This window comes from Monodon monoceros, unplaced genomic scaffold (genome assembly GCF_005190385.1).
Source record: "Monodon monoceros isolate NGI ecotype Baffin Bay Population unplaced genomic scaffold, NGI_Narwhal_1 Super_Scaffold_13, whole genome shotgun sequence".
NCBI lineage: Eukaryota > Metazoa > Chordata > Mammalia > Artiodactyla > Monodontidae > Monodon > Monodon monoceros.
This window is the reverse complement of record NW_021703769.1, coordinates 39,234,120-39,252,835: the sequence shown is the minus strand read 5'-3', so window position 1 is coordinate 39,252,835 and position 18,716 is coordinate 39,234,120. Positions and strand designations below refer to the sequence as shown.

Genomic DNA, 18,716 nt, shown 5'->3' with positions numbered 1-18,716 from the left:
GAGGTAGTTCCCCTCACCTCCCTGATGGAACAGAAATCCAGATAGAAGCTGTACAGGAGCAGCAACTGAACATGGCCAGCAGTGCTGCTTCTGTGATGGCTGCTGCTCTAATGAAGTTCTCAAGTGGAGAGAAGTCTAATGCTCATACATATAGTATGTTTTCCAGACAAATGCAATAGTAGCAATAGGGGCTCCAATGTAGCCAAGGAACACAACAACTCCTGCTGGGGTGATTTTTCTGATTCTTTCTGCTGCCTGGGACCATGTGTCCCTGTTGTCCTGATTAGAGTGTTGTATTTAGATAACTAAATTGAGAAAATTTAGAGCAGAAAGCAAGATCCTATTTCATCATCTGTATTCATGCTCATGAGTATTGGATAAGTTCCCACACTGAGATGTGACTTTGACAAAGAGGAGGGGCCCAGGGAAAGAAGAAGTGACTCTAACTTTGGGGTGGGCACCTCTGTGTTGTTAACCACAGATCTCTGACACTCTGCTGTGACAGATTGGATCAAGGATTTTCACACTCATGTCTTTTTTTTTGAAACTTTTTTGTTTGTTTGTATGTCTTAGTTTCTTTGAAATAGATTTCAGTCTATGAAAATATTTGCATTCGCAAAACTGGAATCCTTCCCATTTATGCAACTTGTTCAGATAAATCTTTTGTGGTTTGGTTATACCTTCTCAATAAAATTGATACTAGTATAATAAATAATAAATATCAAGCATTTAGTGTATTTAGCATATGCCTAGCACTGTGCTCTACATGAGAGATTTTCCTGTTTAATTGTCACCATTCTAGTATATTTTTCTGTATTTTAAATAATTATGAAAAGCTAAAGCACATATCAGTTGCATCCTAGTTTGTAAGAGAGGTCTCTAGGAGATAGTTGTAAAATTGGTTTTTCTATTGGTTATTTTTTATTTATTAAAAAAAATCAGAAAAGCCTGAGTTGTTTTTGATAGATTATTGTAAATATCCAAAGTATGCTGATGGTTACAGGTTAGAGAGAACTGAATACTGGGGAGACACTAAATGTGTGTTGGTAACCATACCCTTTGGACTAGACCGGATCAGACATCTTCACTACTTATTCCATCTCTTTATAAAGCTCCTTATGTTTTCTTCTTGTATGTAATAGGTTCCAGGTTTGATAGCCATGGGGACACTGTGAAGACTGAAATCACGTGTGTTCTATCACTTTTAAGGCAGCCCTCTCTTTAATTTCACAAGACAGACTTGAAAACCAGAAGTAACCCAACTCCAAAATTGGCAGTAAATCCTCTGACAGGGAAAAGGTGACGTACTGTGTAATAAATTCCTTTGTTGAAAAAGAGATGTTGCAATAGTGGAAACTGAAGTACCAAATGTTTCCTTTTAGATTTGGAAAGGCCTTTCCTCATTACTTATCTGTCCCTGTGGACTTCTAACAGGGGATGTGTTAAAAGATTTTTCAGATGCCCACTCGCCGCAGTGAGAGTGGATGGCAGCGTTTATAAGATGACATAAATACTTGAAGATCATCAGGAAGCCTTGGAGATGTGTAGTGTGCCAGGGGTACTGAATGTGAGCTTTTGTTGCTGCTGATCCTGCTCTGGGATGCAGGCCGCCTGGGAATGTGGGTTATTTCTCTCCTGTGAGTGCAGCTTCACTCTCCCTCTCTGGGGGTCTTTGTATCAGAACTGAGGTTAGAGTGGTTTAGAAGAAATAAAGTCTCCAGAAGAAGAGAAAGATCTGTGGGATTAGGATTTATAGTTAAAAATCCTAATGTCATTTTTAGGTCCTCTGCAGGAATTATGTCCTAATCCTCTACCATTTAAACAGTCCATTAAAACCCTACATTAAAAACTTGACACATAACGGCCTTTTAAATTTTCGTTTTGTTATAATCTGGCTCATGCCCACCACTGCTGCCACCACTAAATGAGATGAATATAAAACAATTAAAAATTATCTTGAGATGCAGTGAAGATATATCTTAAATGTCAGCCAAGAGTTGGTAAGTTTTCATGTTTCTCTGTCCTTATTGCAAATGCTTTTCAGTTTGCCACTTAACCTTTTGGAACTAAAACGTGATTTGACAATATGACTTTATTGGGCTATTATGTTACATATTTTTAATTATCTTAATTTGAAGGCTGCATCTATCACTAATGCTGAAGTGAAAATACCAAATGTGTGACGGAGGGCGGATGAAATAAAACACCTGGAGCATTCTTCACGAACTCAGATATAGGGCAGTGAAGTGTATGGGACCAAATCCCATAATGGGAGACCCTGCCTTGCCCTTTACTATTGTACCTGAAGAGAAAGTATGGTGAATGCAGGAGTGTAGCATTGATGTTGGGCATTGAACCTCTTGGGAAAAAAAGATAGGTGTTTATTACGGAAATTGGGAAAAATAACAGAAGGAATGCATAACAAACAAGAATCGTGCATAACCCATAATCCCTGGATAACCACAGTTAAAATGTTTCCTACCAAACTAAGTGAAATCTTTATCATATTATTTGTTTTGTTCTGATAATGAAAGGTTTACCCACGTGATCATTTTGACCCTAGGTGAGAGCTCAGCTTTCTTGGAAGCAGCAGCTTTCAGAATTGCAAGTCAAAGGCTAAACTCCTCTTTAAATGTATTCTAGGCTCTCAGTGATGATTGTCAGGCTAGCTGGGAATTACCTTGTTCTAACAGAAGCAAAATACAGAGAAAAGGATGAGGAGAAACAAGAAAGTGATAGCTAATGGTTTTTCTTAAGGCAGTCATTATCCATTGCAGTATGAAGTGCTTACTCAGTGCCCAACCCCACGCTGAATGTTTTACATTATCCATTGCAGTATGAAGTGCTTACTCAGTGCCCAACCCCACGCTGAATGTTTTACGTTTGTTGTCTCATTTTGTCCTTGTGAGGTAGTTACTACTCCCATTCCCCATTTTCACAGTAGAGGAAACTGAGGCTTAAATAAAGAGTCCCAGACTCAACTCAGCCGGATTCAAACATCAGTCTGACTGCCTAATAGAAAATACTAACCCTTACTCTACAGGACTTTATGGCCTTAAGGTAGGGAGGGGTGTGTGTGTGTGTGTGTGAGACAGAGGGAGAGGGAGAAGGAGAGGGAGAGGGAGAGAATGAATGAGAGAATGAGAAAATTGAATATGTAGAACACAGAAGGCGACCCTGCTGCTTAACCCACAATTCCCAGGTTTTTCCTTTAGTAAAGATATAGAAGCTCTTCTGTAACGTAGGCCAGAGCGTTCACTAGAGAAATGATGGCGTTGTTGGAAACATCAAGATGAGGAAAAAACAAAGATACTCTATTAACTCTTCTAGTTTCCCAGAGTTGGCAACTTTTTCTGGATTCTAAACAAACCCACAAATAGGCACCCTAACGATGGCCTCGCAGAAGTGGTTTCACATGGCTCAGGGAAGTGGTCGTCCTTTACGTGGATAAAAGGGGCTCTTAAATATCTAAGACTCCGTTTTCAGTCATCATAAGGATTTATTTTAATCAAATCAGTCTTATTTATTCAAACAAATTATAAAGAAATTTGGTTTTTGGTAGAAATTAAACATATCACGAATTTTCCAAAATAACTCAGTTAAGATAAATGTTATCAAGCCAAATAATCTTTTTCATGTCTTCCTGCTAATGGTGTCTGATAAATACATCTACATGAACTTATCAGAAATTGTATTTGACTCAATACAAAGTTGTATGTTTGAATGGAAGAAGTCGTCTTCTTTCAATGTAAAGTTTTCTGAGCCATTTTCTTTCACCAGCAAATGGCTATCTATATAGATTAAGAATGCATTTGGTACATGTCTCTTTTTGAATTATGGTTTTCTCAGGGTATATGCCCAGTAGTGGGATTGCTGGGTCATATGGTAGTTCTATTTTTAGTTTTTTAAAGAACCTCCATACTGTTTTCCATAGTGGTTGTATCAATTTACATTCCCACCAACGCATATATATAGAATCTAAAAACAAAAACCAAAAATGGTACTGATGAACCTAGTTGCAGGGCAGGAATAAAGAGGTAGACATAGAGAATGGACTTGAGGACATGGGGTGAGAGGGGGAAGCTGGGGCGAAGCGAGAGTAGCACTGACATATATACGCTACTGAATGTAAAATAGTTGGCTGGTGGGAAGCAGCAGCATAGCACAGGGAGATCGGCTCGGTGCTGTGCGATGACCTAGAGGGGTGGGATAGGGACGAGGGGAGGGAGGCTCAAGAGGAAGGGGATATGGGGACATGTGTGTGCGTATGGCTGATTCTCTTTGTTGTGCAAGAGAAACTAACACAGTACTGTGAAGCAATTACACTCCAATAAAGATCTATTAAAAAAAAAAGAATGCATTTGGCCCCAAATGTCGCTTGGTGGTTGAATGGATAAGCAAAATGTGGTATGTACATACAGTGGAATATTATTCAACCTTAAAAAGGAAGGAAATTCTGAAACATGCTACAATATGGATGAGCCTTGAGGACATTACATTAAGTGAATTAAGTCAGTCACAAAAGGACAAAAGTGTATGATTCCACTTACATGAGATACCTAGAGTAGTCAAATTCATAGAAATGGAAAGTAGAATGGTGGTTGCCAGGGCTAGAGGGGAGGGGGGATGGGGGAGTTGTTGAATGGGTACAGTTTCAGTTTGGGAAGATGAATAAGTTCTGGAGATGGATGGTGGTGATGATTGTACAACAATGCGAGTAAAAATGCCACTGAATTGTACACTTAAAAAATGATTAAATGGTAAATTTCATGTTATATATATATATTTTACCAAAATAAAGAAAAAAAGAAGAATTCATTTGGGCTTAAAAAAGAGAACTCAATTATAGTGGCTTAAACAGATAGATTTTATTTTCTTTTGTTTTAAATCTCATGTAACAAGACACCTCAGAGGAGACTGGGGCTGGTCGGGCTACCCAGCAATGCTGTCTGGTACCTGGGTCTGTCCTTTGTCTCCCACCTTCCTCAATGGGTAGGCCTTCCTGCCCATGCATGTCACCCCCTGCTCACAGGATGGCGTCTGCACCTCGTTTAGCTGTGCAGGTGCAGGCATGGGAAGTTGGATTTAGTCAGATGTTGCAGAGACATTTAGCATAGCGCTCCCTGAATATCCATACACTCCTCTGTGTTTCACAGTGCCCCGCGCCCCATTGCAGTTGCCTGAGACCATGTGGCCATGTGGCTATTTCTGGCCAGTGGACTAGCGTGGAAATGATATGTGTGACTTCCAGGCTAAAGCTGTAAAGTGGCCCTGGGTAGCCCTCTCATTCTCCTGGAGGGGATATGATCCAGGAGGTGCAGTTATAGATGATGAAGCCTCCATTAGCCTGGGTTTGTTCCTGAGTGACTGTTGGAAGCACATTCCCTGGTGACCCAGGTACAACTTATAACATTAATGAGAAATTATATTTTTGTTGTGTTAAGCCACTGAGATTTGGGGGGTGTTTATTGTTGCAGGCTCGTATAGTTATTCTGACTGATACTCCAGCGTGGGCTTTTGCCAGATAAGTTTGATGAAGTGAGCAAAACATGGAGGCTTTCAGGAGTAAGAGAAAGGGTATAAGTTGATGAAGCATGGAATTTTAGTTGGATAAGGAAGGAAGTGAGGATCTAAGGGCAGTGAGGGATAGTTACAAAGCAGCAGAATTAATGGGATGGCACTTTTGGTGAGGTAGAGGGAATGTTGGAATTAGAGCAGTCAAGAGATGAGCTGGAAAGTTAGGAGGGGTGGGATGACTGCAGCTGGGACTATGGAGAAGTTAATGTTATTGATTATGGCAGAATCGTGGGAGTGAACTTACAAGGCAGTGTGGATAATTTGAAGAGAGGATTTCAGAAAATCCAGAAGCTAAGGTATTGGGTAATACCTAATATTTTAATATCTAGTATATATTAAAATCAGTAAGAATTATGACAAGGTATAGTGTTGCACAGAGTAGAAGTAAGCTGGGAGCTTAAGTCTCAAAGAAATGAGTTTGTAAGTCTGAAACTATTTCTATTCACCCTCACTCCAGAATGGTAGTTTAACCGATTCTACGTTGACAGGTGTTTTTCTGTTTGTTTATTGCCTTAGCATCTTTAAGATATTAGCCTTCTGGCCTCTTCTGTTGCTTGGGAATATGTAACTTACCAGTTAAATTTTTAAATTAAAAAAATTTTTTTTGGAGATCACCTTTTTCTTTGTGATTAGTTTTCTTTTATTTTTTATATTTTTATGTTTTATTTATTGCTTTAATACAAGTGCCTAACAAGTGCCTGGCATAAAGAAGATGCCATTAGTGGCTTTGGGAATTCCTGTTTCCTCCTTTTCTTGGGGACTTAAGGAGTGGGGGAGGGGTGCAGAGTCCCTAGTGCCATCCGCTCACACTGACACCCACAGCGATGGCAGTCACTTGGACTGGACTTTGAACATCAGCCAGGCAGGGTGCTGCAGAGGTGTCCCTAGGTCCCAGCTGTATGACTCCTTCAGGTCTGGAGGGCCCCTCTGTGACTTCCCCGCTTCTCTCGGGGAAACAGAAATCATTTGGTTGCTCCCATGCATGAGAGGGCACAGCAGCTCTTCAAGGCTGCCCATCTGCCCAGGTGCTTGCTGAGACGCTCCTTACTGAGAGAGTAAAAAAAGCTCTCTCTTGTTTTTAACATCTTTATTGGAGTATAATTGCTTTACAATGGTGTGTTAGTGTCTGCATTATAACAAAGTGAATCAGCTATACATATACATATATCCCTATATCTCCTCCCTCTTGCGTCTCCCTCCCACCCTCCCTACCCCACCCCTCTAGGTGGTCACAAAGCACCGAGCTTATCTCCCTGTGCTATGCGGCTGCTTCCCACTAGCTATCTGTTTTACATTTAGTGGTGTATATATGTCCATGCCACTCTCTCACTTCATCCCAGCTTACCCTTCCCCTCCCCGTGTCAAGTCCATTCTGTACGTCTGCGTCTTTATTCCTGTCCTGCCCCTAGGTTTGTCAGAACCATTTTTATTTTTTTTTAGATTCAATATATATGTGTTAACATACGGTATTTGTTTTTCTCTTTCTTACTTCACTCTGTATGACAGACTCTAGGTCCATCCACCTCACTACAAATAACTCAATTTCATTTCTTTTTATGGCTGAGTAATATTCCATTGTATATATGGAATATATACATCTTCTTTATCCATTCATCTGTCGATGGACACTTCGGTTGCTTCCATGTCCTGGCTATTGTAAATAGAGCCGCAGTGAACATTGTGGTACATGACTCTTTTTTTTTTTTTTTTTTTTTTCATGACTCTTTTTGAATTATGGTTTTCACAGGGTATATGCCCGGTAGTAGGATTGCTGGGTCATATGGTAGTTCTATTTTTAGTTTTTTAAGGAACCTCCATACTGCTCTCCATAGTAGCTGTATCAATTTACATTCCCACCAACAGTGCAAGAGGGTTCCCTTTTCTCCATACCCTCTCCAGCATGTATTGTTTGTAGATTTTTTTATGATGGCCATTCTGACTGGTGTGAGGTGATACCTCATTGTAGTTTTGATTTGCATTTCTCTAATGATTAGTGATGTTGAGTATCCTTTCATGTGTTTGTTGGCAATCTGTATATCTTCTTTGGAGAAATGTCTATTTAGGTCTTCTGCCCATTTTTGGATTGGGTTGTTTGTTTTTTTGATATTGAGCTGCATGAGCTGCTTGTTAATTTTGGAAATTAATCCTTTGTCAGTTGCTTCATTTGCAAAGATTTTCTCCCATTCTGAGGGTTGTCTTTTCATCTTGCTTATGTTTTCCTTTGCTGTGCAAAAGCTTTTAAGTTTCATTAGGTCCCATTTGTTTATTTTTATTTCCATTTCTCTAGGAGGTGGGTCAAAAAGGATCTTGCTGTGATTTATGTCATAGAGTGTTCTGCCTGTGTTTTCCTCTAAGAGTTTGAGAGTGTCTGGCCTTACATTTAGGTCTTTAATCCATTTTGAGTTTATTTTTGTGTATGGTGTTAGGGAGTGTTCTAATTTCATTCTTTTACGTGTAGCTGTCCAATTTTCCCAGCACCACTTACTGAAGAGGCTGTCTTTTCTCCATTGTATATTCTTGCCTCCTTTATCAAAAATAAAGTGACCATATGTGCGTGGGTTTATCTCTGGGCTTTCTATCCTGTTCCATTAATCTATATTTCTGTTTTTGTGCCAGTACCATACTGTCTTGATGTAGATTTGTAGTGTAGTCTGAAGTTCAGGAGCCTGATTCCTCCAGCTCTGTTTTTCTTTCTCAAGATTGCTTTGGCTATTCGGGGTCTTTTGTGTTTCCATACAAATTGTGAAATTGTTTATTCTAGTTCCGTAAAAAATGCCATTGGTAGTTTGATAGGGATTGCATTGAATCTGTAGATTGCTTTGGGCAGTAAAGTCATTTTCACAATGTTGATTCTTCCAATCCAGGAACATGATATATGTCTCCATCTGTTTGTATCATCTTTGGTTTCTTTCATCAGTGTCTTCTAGTTTTCTGCATACAGGTCTTTTGTCTCTTTAGGTAGGTTTATTCCTAAGTATTTTATTCTTTTTGTTACAATGGTAAAAGGGAGTGTTTCCTTAATTTCTCTTTCAGATTTTTCAACATTAGTTTATAAGAATGCAAGAGATTTCTGTGCATTAATTTTGTATTCCGCTACTTTACCAAATTAATTGATTAGCTCTAGCAGTTTTCTGCTGGAATCTTTAGGATTCTCTATGTATAGTGTCATGTCATCTGCAAACAGTGATAGCTTTACTTCTTCTTTTCCGATTTGGATTCCTTTTATTTCTTTTCTTCTCTGATTGCTATGGCTGAAACTTCCAAAACTATGTTGAATAATAGTGGTGAGAGTGGACAAGCTTGTCTTGTTCCTGATCTTAGAGGAAATGGTTTCAGTTTTTCGCCATTGAGAATGATGTTGGCTGTGTGTTTGTCATATATGGCCTTTACTATGTTGAGGTAAGTTCCCTCTATGCCTACTTTCTGGAGGGTTTTTATCATAAATGGGTGTTGAATTTTGTCGAAAGCTTTTTCTGCATCTATTGAGATGATCATATGGTTTTTCTTCTTCAATTTGTTAAAATGGTGTACCACATTGACTGATTTGCGTATATTGAAGAACCATTGCATTCCTGGGATAAGTCCCACTTGATCATGGTGTATGATTCTTTTAATGTGCTGTTGGATTCTGTTTGCTAGTATTTTGTTGAGGATTTTTGCATCTATGTTCATCAGTGATATTGGCCTGTAGTTTTCTTTTTTGTGTGACATCTTTGTCTGGTTCTGGTATCAGTGTGATGGTGGCCTCACAGAATGAGTTTGGGAGTGTTCCTCCCTCTGCTATATTTTGGAAGAATTTGAGATGGATAGGTGTTAGCTCTTCTCTAAATGTTTGATAGAATTCGCCTGTGAAGCCATCTGGTTCTGGACTTTTGTTTGTTGGAAGATTTTTAATCACAGTCTCAATTTCAGTGCTTGTAATTTGTTTGTCTGTTCGTATTTTCTATTTCTTCCTTGTTCAGTCTCGGAAGGTTGTGCTTTTCTAAGAATTTGTCCTTTTCTTCCAAATTGTCCATTTTATTGGCATATAGTTGCTTATAGTAATCTCTCATGATCCTTTGTATTTCTGCAGTGTCAGTTGTTACTTCTCCTTTTTCATTTCTAATTCTGTTGATTTGAGTCTTCTCCCTTTTTTTCTTGATGAGTCTGGTTAATGGTTTATCAATTTTGTTTATCTTCTCAAAGAACCAGCTTTTAGTTTTATTGATCTTTGCTATTGTTTCCTTCATTTCTTTATCATTTACTTCTGATCTGATACTATGATTTCTTTCCTTCTGCTAACTTTGGGGTTTGTTTGTTCTTCTTTCTCTAATTGCTTTAGGTGTAAGTTTAGGTTGTTTATTTCTTGTTTCTTAAGGTAGGATTGTATTGCTATAAACTTCCCTCTTAGAACTGCTTTTGCTGCATCCCATAGGTTTTGGGTTGTTGTGTGTTCATTGTCATTTGTTTCTAGGTATTTTTTGATTTCGTCTTTGATTTCTTCAGTGATCTCTTGGTTATTTAGTGGTGTATTGTTTGGCCTCCATGTGTTAGTATTTTTTTACAGATTTTTTTCCTGTAATTGATATCTAGTCTCATAGCATTTTTACAGATTTTTTTCCTGTAATTGATATCTAGTCTCATAGCATTGTGCTCGGAAAAGATACTTGATACGATTTAATTTTCTTAAATTTGTGAAGGCTTGATTTGTGACCCAAGATATGATCTATCCTGGAGAATGTTCCATGTGCACTTGAGAAGAAAGTGTATTCTGTTGTTTTTGGATGGAATGTCCTATCACTATCAATTAAGTCCATTGTGATTAGTTTTTAATATTTTCTCTTTGTCTTTCTTCCGGCATTTTCCACTATGGTATACCTAAGGATAGATTTGTTTTTATTTACTTTTTTTGGAACTCTGTATGCATCTTTAATTTTAGGATTTCCTTATAGCTTAAATTCTGGAAACTTATTTATTATTTCTTCAAAGATTAGTGCCCCCTCCCCCATTCTTTCTCTTCTCTTTCAAAATGTCTATTAATATGTTGGATCTTCTCATTTTATACTTTAGGTTTCTTAACTCCTCATTTTCCTTCTCTTTATCATTCTAAGCTGCTGTAAATTTTGGCTATTGAGAATAAAGCTGCTATGAAAATTCAAGTGCAAAACTTATATTTTTCTTGGATAAGGTACCTAGGAATGAGGAACTGTGGTTTTAGTAGTAAGAAATATTTATCTTTCCTATGTCAATTACCCTGGAAAAAATGAAAAATACAAACATTTCTTAGTCATATTTCATAATAAAATTTATCAGCACACCTGTTGTGAGATAGTTGAACTCACGCATTTTCCACCTCTGAAGAGTCACACACTATCATACATTCAACATATTCCAAGATAATGCTTACTAACATGTAGGAAGATACTGTTCTTTACAAACTTCAATATATTATGAATAAAATGCATTCATATTATATATGAACAAAGAAGTCTTATTGAGAACTCTGTTGTGATTTTCTCTTTAGAGCAAAGGTAAGAGTTGCAAAATCTCTAATTTTAAAAGAGGATGATTTCAATTAGTCCATCTTCAAGGAAATATATTTATAAACTGCCTACATACTTCTTACAACAGTTATGTCTGCTTTAATTAAGGAAGGAAAATGTTCCTCATTTCCCAAGTGAGAAACATTTCCTAAAATCACATCCCCAGGGTTGTTCTTAGTCTAAACTTCCATATAGAAATGTCTGGAATAGAAATTTTTAAATATCAGAATCCAAGTGTCTAAGCTTTCACATTCAAAAGTGCAGAGAATCTCAACATCAACAAACTATATTTCTACGAAAATCAAAATTACAACTTATATATCCCTTATTTAAATAATAGTGGTGTCACGTTAGAGTTAACTGTAGGTAATCACTGGATTGTAATGCATGCAGAGATGAAGAAAATTTCAAGTGTTCCTAAATATCATTATAAAAATGAATATTTTACATTATGTAAAATTATGATTATTATGATCTCTAGAGAAAGATATATAAAGATTATGAACAAATAAACTTCAGTAATGACAAAGTAAAATTTTTACCTTCATTTTCAGTTGCTTTCTAAAATTACTAGTTAGTCTCAACCTCATTGAATTAATGAAAATAAAATGTATCCCATGACAGATTTTTGTGGCAGAACCTAGTCCTTTAAAAAACATATGAAACAAAAATAGCACGAGAAGTTTCCGGGTACAAATTATAATATATTATAATATTTAGATCCCCTCAACCAATTCTTGGAAACTCAACGTCATTGTTTGTAAACTAGTCATATAAAATGATTCTAAAAGTATAAATGAGTTTACATCGACCAATTGACTCTGACAAGCTGCCATCCCACCACCTACCACAGATAGCGAAGCTTGTGGTGCTTAAAACACATTTCACCACCTGCCAAGGAGGCAGACTCCACGGTGGAGAAGACTGGAGCTGTAAGACACAGGTGACTAAGTGCCACACAGTGGCAGTGGTGCTGGCCAGTGGAGCAGGGGTATGCATTGTGTATCCCCCAGACCCCAAGAAGGCTGCTCTGCCTGCATCAGTGTACCCTTGTATGGCACAGAACTTGCAGAATTTTAGCTTCTGTGGAGTTCTCTGAGGACGAATGCGTGTACTGCCATCAGGCAGTTAGAGGTAAAGACATCAAGATGCTTTCAATCCTGGATCCTGGAGTGAAGAGGCTGAACTTTGTACCTGATTGTACAGCAGGTTAAATTCTACATACCATCCTCTCTGGAGCTGCTGCCACAACTTCTCCTGGTGGGTGAAGGGTCATCACAGTGCTTTTTCACAGGGGGAATGTAAGAAGGAATGACAGCCTGGGCACAGCTCTGCACAAAGTGAAACACCTCCTCCTTGGAGGGAGAGTCAAGGTCATCAAAAAAGATACCCCCAATACCCCTCCACTCCCCATGATGGGCTATAAAAAAGTCATCGTCACATCATTTTTAAAATTTTGGGTAGAGATCTGCACCATGTTGGTCACAAGCCTCCTTTAGAGTCCCATGAAAATGGACTGCATCCTCTTGGTTCAAGTGTGTTGGGGTAAGGTCACATCCACCACCAAACCACCACTGCTTGTTACCTACCAGATCAAGACATGTGATTCTGATGTGGACTTTGAGATGCCAAGGAAATGTATTATAATTCTGATGTCTGGGTATGGGGCATACTGGAGTCTCAGTAATAGGAAACACACTAGGAAAGAGTGAGCTGGGACTGGGCTAAGGTTTGGGATTCGAGGGAGAGACATGGCCATGGAGGTTGGCTCTCAGCAGGCTGTGGGAATGTCCAGGGTTTCTGATGAGTCCAGAGTTCTCAGCTAAATCCTCAAGGTTGGTCTGTAGAGCACACAGTCAAGGCACTGGCATCTGGACTGGCCAGAATGGCAGTTAACTGAGTGTTCAGTAGCCAACCAGGGGTCCAACACCTCTGGGGAGATCTGACAAAATGTAGCAGCACCTCTGCCAACTACTGTGTCCTCTGGTCCTAGCACCAAGTAGGTGCTCATTAACAATCTGTTGTGTGAACAGATGGGGAAAGAAATGAAAATAAAGTTCATATTTTGGGGACTGATAAGTACCAGGCAGGAATCTGCTTCCAACCTTTGCCCTAGACTCCTAACCAAACAGGAAGAATCTGGAGAGATACCTCTAGTGGTGGTTTTGTAGATTCCTTTGGGATTTCTACATAAACAATTATATCATCTGCAAATAGGAGCAGTTTTGCCTTTTTCTTTCTGATCTTTAAGCCTTCTACTTCATTTTCTTGACTTAGTGCAATGGCTCGAACCTCCAGTGTATTGTTGAATAAAAGTGATAAAAGCAGACATCTTTGCCTTCTTCCTGATCTTAGGGAGAAATAATTCAGTCTTTCACCATTAAGTATGAAGTTAACTGTAGGTTTTTTGCAGATGTTCTTTATTTCTAGAAATTAATAGTTGAATTTAGAGGCTTGATCAGATTGAGGTGTAATTTTTTTGGTGTGGGGCAAGACTACAAAGGTGTAATTTTATCAAGGTATATGTAATATCTGTATCTTTTTGTGATATTAGCGGCCATTGACGATTGCTGCCTATAGCAATTATTAAATTATAGGTTACAAACGGTTATATTCTAATTTTGTTAATTTCTTCTTCATTTATTAACTGGGATACTACTATGGAGAAAATTTTCCTTCATAAACCTTCTGGTTACCCTGCTACGCAGTTCCTATAGGAAGGACAGAGAAATGCTTGATTGTTTTCTTTCATTTATCCATTTTCAGAATAGTGAGTTGGTTCCATAGCATCTTCCAAAGGTGTTTTTAAAACATAAGCTATGAATTCACTATGTATTTCAGTCTATTTAGTCATTCTTATTGATGATAAATAATTGTGTACTTTTCTAAGTTCTTTTGGAATTTGGTATTTATCACTTTCCCTCTAGGTTTGTAGTTAGGTCTTCATTCTTTGTATAATCCATGTCTTCTGCTAAGATCTGACAATATAAATACACTCTTGTTTGCATGATTAAGGACAGAAGGAAGATGTATTGAAAGACTTATTTCTAATATCTATGAATAAAGAATGGAACTGTTTGCCTCTGAATCACACTTCAGCTATATGGCAGCATATTCTAAGAAACCTTGGAAATTTGTGAATAAAACAATAAAATCAAACTTTTCTTTGACTGGAACCTACAGAACAAGCTTTTGGTGTCAAGGCTCTTATGTTAAAGGTGATATATGTCAGAATAGAAGTCATAATTTTAAATTTCTTGGAAAAAAACCAAGCATTGGAAAACCCTATATATTCCTGTATAACTACAGAGGAAAAAGTCTGACACATACTGTGTATTTTTGCTGTAATGTTAACTTCATGTGGTTTAGCTGTTTGCCTTGAGGCATGTGTACATAACCTTCTGAACACCCATTTAGCTTATAATATGCCAGTTTCCTAACAATTATTATTGTTCTAAAGTATAACATTTCACTGTTCAACATCAAATACGTACACAAAGGGAATTAAAATTTATGGAGTTTCCTGAGCTTACACAGTGTCTCTACATAGTGTCGAAAATGGTTTCTTTTCTATTAGCTTTATTTTAATTTTTCCCCTGATTATAAAAATAATATTGCAAACATTTAACAAAATAGGGATCACCATAATCCTGCCCACAAAGTAATATATTAAATTGCATACCTAGATGAAGATCTAAGTGTAGATACTCACAAAGATCTTGAAGGAGATTTACATTTACTTCACCAAAAAATACAGGCAAGTTATTTCTGACAAAACATAGGTGATTTAAAAAAAAAAAAAACTTTCACAAGTTTCGAACAGTTTGTATTTTTGGCAATGAGTGTATAATGTATGTGTATACATAATATACATATATGTGTGTATACATACATGCATGTGTATATGGGGGGCAGAGGAAGGGGGGGAAGGAGGAGAGGTGTACATATGCAGAGAAAATTTCTGAAATGAATGGCACCAACATGATTTAACAATTACAGATAACATTTTTAAGGGAGATTTGTTGTTAGTGCCTAATGTCTGTCACAGTACATACTAGCCAAACAGAAAATGTGTATTATATCAGTTTGTGTTGGTTTAAATTTCATAAATTTAAGAACTTTTGATTAAAATATATTCACTACCATATATAAAATAAATAACCAACAAGGGCCTATTGTACAGAAATTATAAAACAGTTTTTTGTGGTTATACAGCAATGGAAATGAAACAGAACCCTAGGTGGTTCCTAGGTAGAGAGTCTAAATTCACATATTATGTGAATAATTCCTATGAAAAAGGGGTTTCCTTTTACTTTTCTTTGTTTCCTTTTAAGATTAGACATGTGTTTCTTTAGTCTCTGTCAAATCTCTTTACTAAAATTACTAGATTGCTCGTAGAAATCATTTCATCCCTCACTGAATTATTCTCCAACATAACTACTTCAGTGGTGCATAGGGGTGGTTTAATGCTAGTAAGACAAGAAGGATGTTTAGTACTGCCTTTCCTCAACCGTTCTTGGTTTCCTTGGCTTTCTAGGATGTGGAGAGCATCTTGTGCGCACCATACTGGCTAGAGAATGTTCACACGCTTTACAAGCTGAAGATGCCCACCAAGCTCTGCTGGAAACTATGCAAAACAAGTTTATCAGTAAGTATAACATTAAGAAAATTACTTCCTTGTAAATAGAGGTTGTTCCTCTGAGCTGTAAGCTTCATGAGTCAGGTGCCACATTTGTACTGCTAGACCTAGGTCCAGGGTTTAGCATGGACTTAGACCCTAAGTTAACATTGGCTGTGAAAAGAAATTCCATCAAAATAGCTACTACTGCATGAAATTTACCATATAACCACTGTAATGCCCAAGTTGTGAGACACTGTCCAGGATTAGAGTCATACACAGTGGAATAAAATTCTACTAAAACAAAATTCAAGGGGCAACCTCATTTAAAAGTTTTTCTGTAATACAATTTGACTCTTTTTTAAAAACAGTTAGTGTTGTATTCATGAATCCAGTGCTGCCACACACAGTTGTCTAGGGTTGAGTTGAAATCTGGCCTGGCTCCATTTGCCAAACCCATATAACCTGATGTGAGGCTGCGTCTGGTTGGAGGAAGGGATGGCTTTTTCTAATATGCAGGAAGATTTTGTGTAGCCTCGCAATGGCCCTGTAGATAACTGTTACTGTGGATTAAAACTATTTGACTCGGGTTTTTCCCATCATTTAACATTGAGCTTACCACTATGGTAAAGGCTTGTGAAGTTGTATAAAAAATATAAAATGTAGTTAAAAATAAGGGGGACTTACCTGGCGGTCCAGTGGTTAAGACTCCGTGCTCCCAAGGCAGGGAGCGTGGGTTCGATCCCTGGTTGGGGAACTAAGATCCCACATGCCACACAGCATGGCCAAAAATTAAAATAAATAAATGAATAAATAAATAAAATTGAATTAAAAAAAAAAAGACGCCTCCTCTAACTCCTCCCAGCAACCCTATCCCATAAAAAACAAAAAAAAAAACCCAAAAAACAAGTTAGGGTAATAAGCCATGAACACATAAATGAGGGGAAGAGTATCACAGGGTTAATCTGGGGGGTGTCTCCACGTAGAGAATCAAGACAGGATAATATAAGGTGCTAATTATGTGGTGAGGACAACACAGATGAAACCGTAGGAAGAAATCACCTGAAAAGGATTCATGGATGATGAACTCCTAGAATTGGCCCTGGGAGGCCGGGAAAGGTGGGGAAGAAAGGAGTGTGAGCACAGACATGACAGTGGGGTTAGGCGTGGTGAGGGCTCGACACCTGCATGACTCTTACCTAGAGGGCAGTGTTCCTGATATGCAGCGGGGCTGGATAGGCCAGGTGAGGCCAGGTCCCGAGGACCTTAAAATCTCTGTGTAGGAGTTCATGTTCGATCTGATAGAAAGGAGAGAACCCTTATGTATTCTTAAGTTGATCAATAAAATGATGTTTTAGGGGAGGGTTTATAAAGTAGATCTCAGGTTGTCCAAGACCATCTCTATAGGAGACCGACATTAGGGGCTGGAATGGTCCAGGCCATGGAGAGGAAATTGTGATTTTGAGGGAGGGGTCCATGGAGAAAGTGGAAATATTGATAGATTTTGCTGCTAGGAGTATGTAGCCCTCTGGGTCCAGTCAGGAGGTAGAAACCATACATTAGGTTAATCAGGAGGAGTTTAATATAAGGAATTGTTAACTATGATGAAAGAGTAACTGGAGGCTGTAAGGAAGCTCTCTGTGGTGCCCTAGATCTGAGAGTGTCCAGGGAAGGACATGCTTGGGAGGGGCTCAGACCTTGTTGGAGAAGGTGTGGTTCAGCAGGTAGCAGAGAAGTTCACTAGTTTGGCCTGGCTGGGACTGGTCTGGAGTTGCTGGGCAAACAATAGGCCACCCTCCGGAGTGCAGTGTAGATGGGGAACAGATAATCAGCACCTGGTGGCTGGGTATGCCGTGGGAGCCCAGCATCAAGGGGGCGTGCAGAGGACACAGGACTGCAGGACACAGAGGCCACAGGGCCCCTGCAGAGGGGACGAATGCTCAGTGTGTGACCACCTGGGCCACAAGGGCTGTGTGCAGGCTGTGCAGGGCCTGGCCCAGGGAGTCCCGATGGGCACCTGTGTGTAACCACTGGGGACCTCTGGTTTCCATGTCGACAGGGCCCAGCCTGCCAGGTCACAGCAGGGCTGCGTCCTGGGCCTGTGTCTGGGGCAGACTTTACCAGATGTCCCACACCTACATTGACTCTTCTCCCCAGCCCATGGTGGACAGTGCAGGCAGGGTGCCTGTTGTAACTCTTTTAATGTTCTCTAACTCGGTTTAATGCCTGACTCCTTGCCCTCGTTCTGTTAGTCCTCTCCATGTAAGCCTGGTCTCTTTTTACATGGCACTTTATATTTGTTTTGCTGCCATTTTGTCTTCGTTGGGTGGCATCTGGATTCCAGGGACTTTCTGTGTCACTGTGGAGGGACCATCTGGCTCATGGCCGCCCTCTTCCCTCTGTTGGCTTGTGCTGGGATGGGGCTCGCGCTCCACCTCCCCATGGGTCACTGGCCTCTCTCCCTGATGAATTCACTATGGTGTCTGTGGTCTTGTTGTAACCTCTGGCTTCTGCAGTACACATAGCGTCCACTGACAGCAGATGCTAGTGGTAATGGGGTCAGGTGGTCTGAAAACATAGAATAATAAGGGGATTGTGAAGCCCTCTTGGCCCAAGCATATCAGGCTACTTTTCCACTCTATTCCTAGAGAGCCTTACCGGCCTGAAGGTGGCATGGCAATGGGCAACATCCCTACCTGGCTTCCTGTTCCTTTAAGCCTCATCTGTTCTTGGATCCTCTGAACCTAGGGCTTTGTCACTGGCTCCTCTTTTTCTTCCACCCTCACCAGCTTGGGAAGAGGAACAGAAACCCATACCAGGAATCAATGCTTTTCTTCTAGTTTTCCCAAAAATGTCAAGGTGTCCAGTCACACCCCTACCCCAGCCTACCCTTAGGATACTGGTGGGGACCTGGCTAAGCAAGGGTTGCCCCAAACTATTTGCCAAAATTTAGGCTTTACCTGTTTAAAACACTTTTCATCTCAAAGCTGTCTCTACTT

The 18,716-nt window shown here is 39.2% G+C and overlaps 1 protein-coding gene across 4 annotated transcripts in view; it reads left to right on the top strand.

The window, feature by feature from the left end:
• The window catches only part of TASP1 (taspase 1), a 235,932-nt gene that overhangs the window by 128,903 nt on the left and 88,313 nt on the right, over positions 1 to 18,716 (top strand). For 3 of the 4 annotated variants that reach the window (XR_003793118.1, XM_029220390.1, XM_029220391.1), the window contains exon 11: positions 15,637 to 15,747. Coding sequence is in view for 3 of the 4 variants with exons in the window: in XM_029220390.1 (XP_029076223.1) it covers positions 15,637 to 15,747 (111 nt within the window). In the remaining variant the exon portion in view is untranslated. Of the gene's footprint in view, positions 1 to 15,636; positions 16,652 to 18,716 lie in introns of those variants that run through there. The other variant, XM_029220392.1, reaches the window with a different exon arrangement.